At 52.9% G+C, this 8,663-nt stretch overlaps 1 protein-coding gene across 2 annotated transcripts; it reads right to left on the bottom strand.

Annotated features, from left to right (window-relative positions):
- Positions 1 to 234: 234 nt before the first annotated feature.
- LOC131210429 (protein sprint-like) lies at positions 235 to 8,237 on the bottom strand. Of its 2 annotated transcripts, none has more exons than XM_058203677.1 (3): positions 7,658 to 8,237; positions 902 to 1,306; positions 235 to 822 (listed from the first exon to the last, which is right to left on the bottom strand). In XM_058203677.1, the coding sequence occupies exons 1-3, from the start codon at positions 7,820 to 7,822 to the stop codon at positions 295 to 297; spliced, it is 1,098 nt and encodes a 365-aa protein (XP_058059660.1). In that variant the 5' UTR covers positions 7,823 to 8,237; the 3' UTR covers positions 235 to 294. The 2 variants fall into 2 exon arrangements, with proteins under 2 accessions (XP_058059660.1, XP_058059661.1); XM_058203678.1 differs by lacking the exon at positions 7,658 to 8,237 and adding an exon at positions 5,326 to 5,385.
- Between the last annotated feature and the right edge of the window lie 426 nt (positions 8,238 to 8,663).

Raw genomic sequence — 8,663 nt, 5'->3', positions numbered from 1 at the left:
CACATCTAACGCCGGGACTAATGAGGATCGACTCTCGGAGGGCCGAGGCTTGCGCTTGTGGCGAGATGACCTTTTTCGGATCCACACAGCCTATAATTATGTGGCCCATGCGTATGCGCATTAAGCAATTGCGTGCGGCCAAACAACACGCAGAGGGCTTTGTAGCTTTGGTCGAATAATTTATTTCTCATCTCATCATAATTATAGACATTTTGACAAAATAAAGAGCGGGCGAATAACAAATCGGAGTGGATCGGGGCAACGGAGGGTTGCCTTACAGGAGAAACACGCACCCTAGTGCTTCGTGGCGTGCGTCAGGTCGAACACGGTCTCGTAGTCATCCTCGAACTTCGTCTTCACGACCAGGTCGGCGGGTCGTGGCACCGACAGCGGAACAGGCAGCGCTTCCGGCATCACCGAGTGGTGCACGATCAGCGCCCGGAGCGAGGTGAACTCCTTCTGGAAGCCCTTGATCTTGTACCCGTCGGAGGCCGTGCGAACGATCAGATAGTGGGCGATCCGTGTACCGGAACCGGGCGGAACGCGTAGCGACAGTGCGTAACAGTCCGGCTGGGTGGTGCTCTTGCGCACCAGGAAGTTACCCGGCAGCTTGTCCGTGAGCAGCTCCAGCGACAGGTTGCGCGGCAGGTTCTCGTGGTACCAGGACTCCCCGAGCAGCCGCTGGTACTCGCGCTCCCGCTGCAAATCGCTCTGGATGGCGCCCGTACTCGAGGACTCGTGCTCTCGCTGCAGAACGAGTGCGCTGTCCTCTGCCCCGTCGGCCACTGCCGTTTGCAGCAGATTGAGGGCGATTTTCTTGATCTGTAATCGAAGGCGAAACCCCGTTAGAATGGGACCACCCAAACGGAAGGCACTAAGGAGGGCGGGGGGGGACACTTACAAAGGCAGGCTTTTCGACACACTTCGCCAGGTTGACGTCGTACTCGAGCTTCCGGTTCTGTTTCTCTAGCAGCGTTTTAATCTCCCGATAGTCGGGGCTCGAGGTGCGAAAGCTCATTGGCACTAGTGGACGGCTGGCGGTGGTGGTGGTGGTGGCAGACTGTTGCAGCAGCACGGCCGTGCCTCTGTGGTCCTTTGGCGCGGTGGCGTTGGTCTGCGTTGCACTACCGAAGGTGTTGCGCTTCAGGATGCGCTTGATGCATTTGTAGATCCGCGCTTTGCAGTTGCTCTTGCGTTTGCTGTCGATCGAGAACTTGCCACCCAGCAGCCGGAAGTGGGCTGTAGTCGCTGGCTGTAGTCCTTTGCCGGCCTCCACCGACATGGCACTGCTGGCGGGAGAATTGACCTGCGGGGATCAAATAAGGCAGCTTCATTAGAACGTTCAAAAGCGTGGTTTAATTGAGCTCAATTGCAACAATGAACCCCGAGAATGCACGGCCAATAATGGGGACAATTATAAGGGACGCGCACGGAAATCGCTTTTCCCAAAGCCGAGGAACTGTCACAACACAAATTAAGACGAATGATTGAGGGAAAATGGAAAGGCAACAGGCGTGAACCCGGAGAGCCACAGCCAAAGCAAACGGATTTTTTTGCACGCTGCGCCCACCCGGGAACCCGGGAACAGGAAGCCCGGAGATGGCCTTCCTGCCCGGTGATGCGTTCGTCTGATGCACATGTGTCAACGGCGACGGATCCGGTCGCTTTAAGGGGCGGTGTGGCCTAACAAAATAACGTTGAATTGTTGTGTTATTCTATTTCTTTTCTGGCCCGCTCGAGACTGCCGAGAAATAGGATCCGTGGTGGTGAAGTGTGTCGCTGGCATTTAAGCATTTGCAGACAACAACAAAAATACGATACCACAGCGACAGGGCCAGGCAGCGACGAGTGACAGAGTGAAGGGCCTTCCTTTCTATGCGCCGGGGCAGCAGGCGGTGGTGCGTTGGGCAGCGTACAGCAGAAGGAAATAGGTGGGAGAAATTCTTTCCCTCGGCAGGCAGAGTAGGCTACGCCACTCTCCGCGTGGTACGTGAAATGCATATCGAAATTTGATGACGACGGCCCGTCACCTCAGCAGCCGCCATCGGTCCGCTTTCGATTGTTTGTTCAACTAAAACGGCCTCCGATACCGAGGACGGCGACTGGAGATGGCGACAACAGGGTAAATAAATAAAAATATGTGCCCTGTGATACTTCTGGAACGTCCCGGACGTCCGCCGTGCGTGCCAGGAACCTTTTTGTGGGGAAATCGTGCGCGGTCGTGGAGAAAAGTGAGCAGAAGGCGACGACAATCATCGCGTATCGAATTCATGTGTCGTTAAATCGAACACTTTAGCGATGCCAAATGAGACACCGGGACGAGCCGAATCAATTCGAAACTGTGCGCTCGTACCGTAATTGGGGAATCTGGACCCTTTCGCCGGGCCGGGCTGAAGTGCTTTTCTATTGTTTCACCCCGAACCGGAGGCAGCTGTGAAGGCTCCGTCGAAACCCTTCTGTCGAACCCCTCTCGGGCGCAAAAAGGACCCCGACGGGCCGGGATGCCCGTGTGGTTTCGTGGCATGCGAATGACGGGTAAAGTTGTTGCCTTCAATGTTATTCCAACAATTTCGACAGCCATTCCGACGACAGCCCCTTGGGTTTACCGCCGCAGAGTCCCGAAATCGAGTGTCTGGTGACTGCAATGCCAGGGACGAGAGAAGGGTATTTCGCCAACAAGGGCCCTAGCCCTCCGGACGGGACAAATTCCCGCGACGGGGGAATAAGCAGCTAATAATGATCCGGGATAAAGTGTGTTTTCCTTAAATTAAATGCACCACCACGAGGCTACGAGTTAATCGAACAGCTAATACAATCAAATACAGTTTCCAGTTCAAACAAACAGTCGGCGGCCATCACTCTAATTTTGGGCGAGATTTTTCTAAGTAAGCGGGGTGTTTTTTCTGCGCCTGATCTCAACCATGCGCCACTGACAGACTTTTGACAAGTCACCATCATCACCGTAATCAACTGGCTGTCGTCGGACGAGTTGGGACCGCCTTCGCCGCGGCCCCGGGCTGCGACCTATGGCTTCCGAGGGCGGAAGTAGGCAGCCAGCAGCAAATTGTATCCGAAACATGAAATTACATTTCGTGTACGTCGTCACCAGGGCCAGCCAGTCAGTCAGTCAGTCAGCCAGGTCGGGTGGTCGGCTCTCGGATCCCTGTCGGATTGCATATTCTCGCGCCCGTCGTCTCGTGCGGGGCACGTGTCGATGTGATTCAATTCCGAATGGGCGGTTCCCGAGAGAAATAGACTTAAATTACGTGTGCGCCACGACCGCACGACCGTGTCTCGGACGGTGTTCGGTGGGGAATTCTACGGGATCTCTCCTGCCGGTTTTGCTGGTGTCCTTCTCGCCCATTTTGGCCTCTTTTTCGTGCACACTTTTCCAACGGACGTGTTGCGATTGCGTTATTTGTTTGTCTACACTTGTCGTCGGGCCGGCACGGCCCAGCCAGCTTCGGTCGCTCCGGCGGTGGTGCCTGGATCAAAACTAATTGAGGATGGTTCCGCAACGATGGTTGATTGCACGCTCCTTGGCGCTCCACTTTCTCTCCGCTGCGGGAAAGCCGATTCTGTTTGTTTTCCCTGCGCAACATCACTTTGATCGCGCGCGCTCGATATGTGCTTTGGGGCGGCCACAATATTTGGTTTTCCTCTTCCACGACCAACACACTCATAAACAATAAAAATGTGTTCGCTTTCGGGGCGCGAGCGCTGTCAATTTTTTTAATGGGCCCAACCTCGATTAACCGTGGCGGGTGATGCTGGCGCGAACCTCCCATGTTGGCGCGAACGCATAATTTTAGACGCGATGAGTAGCGGCTCTCAACGAACCAATCTGTTGACACATCCGAACCGGGCCGCGAACCGCGCGTTTTCGATGCGTAATTCGGCGCGCGTTCCATCGGCGGGACGAGTGAGTTTTTAATTCCAATGGCCCACGGTTTCGAATGGAAAGGCGTTAAGACATTTGTTTCAATTCGAATGCATCGCGCGCGCTGCATTTAAAAATGCTAACTCGATGGCGGCGGGGCCAGTCAATTAAAACAGTCCGACGGCCCCGTCCGTCGTTGTGCGCCACCACGGCCATGTTAAGTGGTTATCTTAATTCCTCTGCCATAAATTCGTACCGTTCCTTACCGATCCTCCCGAGAGCTCCGGGTTTCTCCTCCGGCTAGGAGGACGATCCTCCGAAGGCCCCCGAAAGTGATGGAGGGAATGCGGTAGAATGTGGAGCAGCGCACACGCCGCTCCGTGGATTTAGTAGATTGGCCCTTCCGAAGCAAATCAAATAATTTATGGCGTCGTGAAGATAAACAATTTCTTCAAAACCTCCTCTGCTGCTAGCGCGATCCTTGCGTGTGACGATCGTGTACGTCCAGTCCATTAGGGACTCACGGCCCACAACGCCGGGAACGGAACAGGAGGGAGCAGAAAAAGGCGATCCCAGAAACTACTAAAAGTCCAACGACGATAAGTTACGGTTCGTCGAAAGATTGATTGGTGGATAGGCCGTTGTTGCTGCAGTGGGTTCAACCGTGCTACAACCATCCCATCCCCAGCCACACACACAGAGAGAGAGAGAGGGGTCCCGGGTTGTAAAATAAAGTGTCAACGGACAAGTTGCCCTATAAATTAAACGTTCCAAAGGCATTATCACCCGGGCGCTAGGCGTGGCACGCAGGGAAAACCCGGCGAAGAAAAAGGTTCCCGAGAGGTGACAATAACCGCAATCGAGATAGTGATGCGTGAGGTTTGTCCATTTTCGTGTCCCGTAAAGAATTTGGCCCTTCGCCCGCGAGCGTGGAGAAGGACCCCTCCGGGGGAGATAATCCCCGGACGGAGCGTAGAACCTGCACCGAATGCTGCAGGTTGTGTTCTCCTTATCTGCATTCCATTTCCATCGCGAGCTAATCAACTTGTCCCGAAAACCGAAGGGATTCCTATCAGTCGGTCGTGTGCTGCCTCGTCGCAGGCGGAGCGGCGGTTATCGAGGTGTTTTAATTATGCGAAGAGCCGTAAACTGTCACCTGGGTGTCGCTTCGAAAAGCCACTCGAACGAACAATTTGTCCCGAACAACGCCGCCCGCTGCGCCTTTGCTGCGGGCGGAGGTCATTCGAAAGGTTCTTCAGCGAGAATGCCTCGAGATGACTCAACACCCGGGATCTCTGATTAGGACCCGGAGCCGAGTCTGGCGGGTGTTTGATTTTAGATAGAGCGACCTAACGATAACGACCACACGACGACCGCACATCGGATTCTTCCCAACTTTGAATCGAAAAGGACGATCGTTAAATTTTATAGATTGTTTCCCGTACCTGGTAAACCCTGGCTGCGCACCGGCCCTATTCAAAATCCTGCTGACATCCATAAAAATCCATCCGGGGGAAAAAAACCTGCTCCTCGCTCGGGATGACAATAGTGTCCGTATGTGTGTAAGGGGGGGAGGGAACCGTAAATTTTATTGCCGTCAATTCCGAAAGGCTCAAGCTTTGAGGTCGAAACACGTTAAGGACATAAACTATGAACCCGAACCGAATCCGTTACGCTAATCGGGAACGGAGCCCGCTCGGAGCCAGCGAACGTTCTCACAAGGATTTAAATTGCGCCATTTTTTCTAAACAATATTTCAAGCAAACTAAATCCACAATCCGGCCACAGGAAGCCTTCGCACATCTTGCATGTAAATTACGCTCTACGCCTACTGCGAGCTGAACACGTGTGCGGCGGCAGCCTACTGCGATGACACAGGGAAACCCTTCACCGAGCATTTGATGCGCTTACTGAGGTGAGTTTGTTTTCATTTTTCTAAAAGCAAATACGGTTCACTGGCTACGGCTTACGTAACGCCGGCGGCACACTCCATAATTCCCCGGGGCCGGCGTTTCCGGTGCCACCACGAACCAACGGGGAGAGCGCGCGCGAGAGAGAAGGAGAGTGTTCCAAGGGAAAAGCATAGTGATGCGTTTAAATTTTTCTATTAAATTAAATTAGAAAAATATTGTCACGTCAAATCACACCGCCACCGCTGCCGCCGGTGGTCTGGAGGGACTTTTTCCAAGAAGACCCGGTGGCCACGACGACACGACGCGCTAAACTCGGCATCCGGAACCCGGGCAGGAAGCCCGTTGAGGGGGGACCTTCATTTCAATTCAGCCAACGTACAAATTTGTTTATTGAAGCGTGATTTTATCCACATCGAATTTATTTTTTCCCGAAGTGACGACGGTGACGAAACCCGACGGACCACCTCGCGCTCTCGATTCTTCGAATCGATCGAATTGATTCAATTAACCTGACCGATTGGCTTGGCCGCCGTCGCTGGTGATTGGTTTTTATTGGACGAAACGAATCAAACGACCATCCACACAACGGCGAGGGTTAACGAGTGGTAAGATCGATGAATATTCTAAACGCAGCCCAGAACCAGCCACTGGAGGAAATACGGCCACGGCCACACGGCAATCAGCGCAATGATTGGACACTTTTCTTTTCTGATGCTGCCTCGATCTGCCCCCCTCGGCCGCGCGGCAGCTTTCTTCCAGCGATTCGAGTGCTGACTTTCCCGGACTTTATTGTGAGTCGTGTGATAGGGGGAATAGGGACCCGAAAATAACCAACAACATTTCAAAAATGATAAATCACAACAACCCGGCCACAAGCAAGAGGCGGCGTCACCCTTCACGGGGTTTCCATCTTCTGTGTTTGCCCAGGCTGTATTTCGTCCCAGAGCCGCAGTTCATTTCGTTGGGCTGAATAAACAAACATCAAACGGACGACGACGACGACGACTGCGGACCCGGTCCGGAACATCTTGGAATCGGAAAATGATGACGCCCGTTTTTTAATGACTGCACAATCAATTTCGCCAAAGATCCTTCGGGGTGCGAGCGAAAGGATGGTCCGGCCGCCGACTGAGACAAATGATCCTGGCTAATGGCCCCTTTTTCTTTCAAACGGGTTTGGCGCGGAAGAAAATGGAGTCACGTTGTAAAACAGCAACAGAGAATCGGTGCTGCCCGAAAATGAGCTGCTAAAATCTTCATTTGTCGCCGCGAGATAGGGTTCGTGGTGACTGACTTGCCACCGGAACTTTTCCATTACTTCGCCACCGGGAAACACCGGCGACCCGGCGTGGAGAGCGGAATGATAAATAATGTCATTTAATATTCCAAAACCCAAAATCCGTTGGCGTGGGCTTAGCACGGTCTGCACACCCAACATCTCGTCCTGCTTATCTTCCTCTGCACAGAAACGCGTCTCAACGGGCGACAGATAAACGAATAAGCCACACGCGGCCAGAAACCGACAGATTAGAACGAAGAAAGACGCGGGTACATAATTATGAATTTTTAACTCGCTGCATACGCGCCACAAATTGAAGGGCCACGACGCAACCGGGCGTCGGATGGCGTCGGGTTCGGAGGATCTCACACGAACTTGCTTCTTGGTGGCGCAGCTGCCCGTACCAGCTTGCACTTTGAGTGGGTCAAATTATCAAAAAATCATGCTCACTAAGAGATAAGCGGCGTTCCATCGGCAATTCGCCCGGCAACATACGGCACCGGGGGGACAAGCGTAAATGTGGTCGCATTTGTTGGCGGCGGTGGCCACCGAAAAGGACTTCCAAGACTTAGGAAAGGAGCTTACATTTTTCATGGACGATCCATTCAGCTGATTGTGCAGCCGCTGTTGCTGTGGTCCCATGCCGTGTGCTGGTGCTTTGGCTCTGCTCCGGATGCTGGGCTCATGATCGCCTTCGGCCACGCTGGTGTTGTTCAGCTTCTTGTACTTCAATCCCCCGAAGCGCAGCATCGTGGCGTCCCCAAACAATCCGATTTTGATTTCAATAATTGAGCTACTTCAGCAGCAGCTTCCGTGGGGAAAACTCCTTAACTTTGGACAACGATGGCACTCCGTTTTCCAACACACACACAGTTTCACGCTTCGATGCAAATTGGGATTACGGTTCAGCGGCTATCACAGCACAGATTACGCACGAAATCGCTTCTTAGTATCCTGAGCTCTATCACTATCGGGCGCGTACTACTCCCTATCCCCTGGTAACTGGCATAAATTGGCACAAATTTTCTCCACACTCTGGCACTTCGCGGTGTATCTGCTAAACTATTTTGGGCGCGCCTAAAACGGCGTTTCTTTGGCGCGACGGCAACAACAACACGTGGAACGTGGACAACGCGTGTTTCCGGTTCGGTCGGCGAGTCCGGGCTTTCCGGCACTACCTTCGGCTACGAGCAACAAATGCGAACTGAATTCGAAAACGAAGCGCGGCCGACGGACGATGGCGACGATCTCGGCCGTAAACCGACGACGGATTCCCGAACGCAACACATGCCCCTCTCTGCGGAATGGCGTGCCGCCACCAATGGCCACAGTGCGCTGCGAAAGAGTAAGAGATTGTTAAAATAGTGACGCAAAAGCAGTGACGAAATATTGTAATTAAAAATATGAATAAAAAAAGAATTAATATAACTTTCGATGTAATTTCATTAGGTGCAACTGCTTGCTAAAATTCAAAAAGAATGTTTACATCATCGAGTTCAGAGTTTGAAGTATCGTCAAACGTCAAGACTGTCGTTCCCGTGAACATGTTTTTATGACCATCACTGTAAGCCACCACCGTCGGTGGTGGTGG

The sequence above is a fragment of the Anopheles bellator genome, chromosome 2 (genome assembly GCF_943735745.2).
Source record: "Anopheles bellator chromosome 2, idAnoBellAS_SP24_06.2, whole genome shotgun sequence".
NCBI lineage: Eukaryota > Metazoa > Arthropoda > Insecta > Diptera > Culicidae > Anopheles > Anopheles bellator.
This window is presented reverse-complemented; position numbering and strand designations above follow the sequence as displayed.

Coding starts and splice junctions, on each gene's coding strand:
- LOC131210429 (XM_058203677.1), bottom strand. CDS start 7,822: ATGCTGCGCTTCGGGGGATTGAAGTACAAGAAGCTGAACAACACCAGC. Junction 1,307..7,657: donor ATGGATCGTCCATGAAAAAT/GTAAGCTCCTTT, acceptor TGATCCCCGCAG/GTCAATTCTCCCGCCAGCAG. Junction 823..901: donor GTGTCGAAAAGCCTGCCTTT/GTAAGTGTCCCC, acceptor CTTCGATTACAG/ATCAAGAAAATCGCCCTCAA.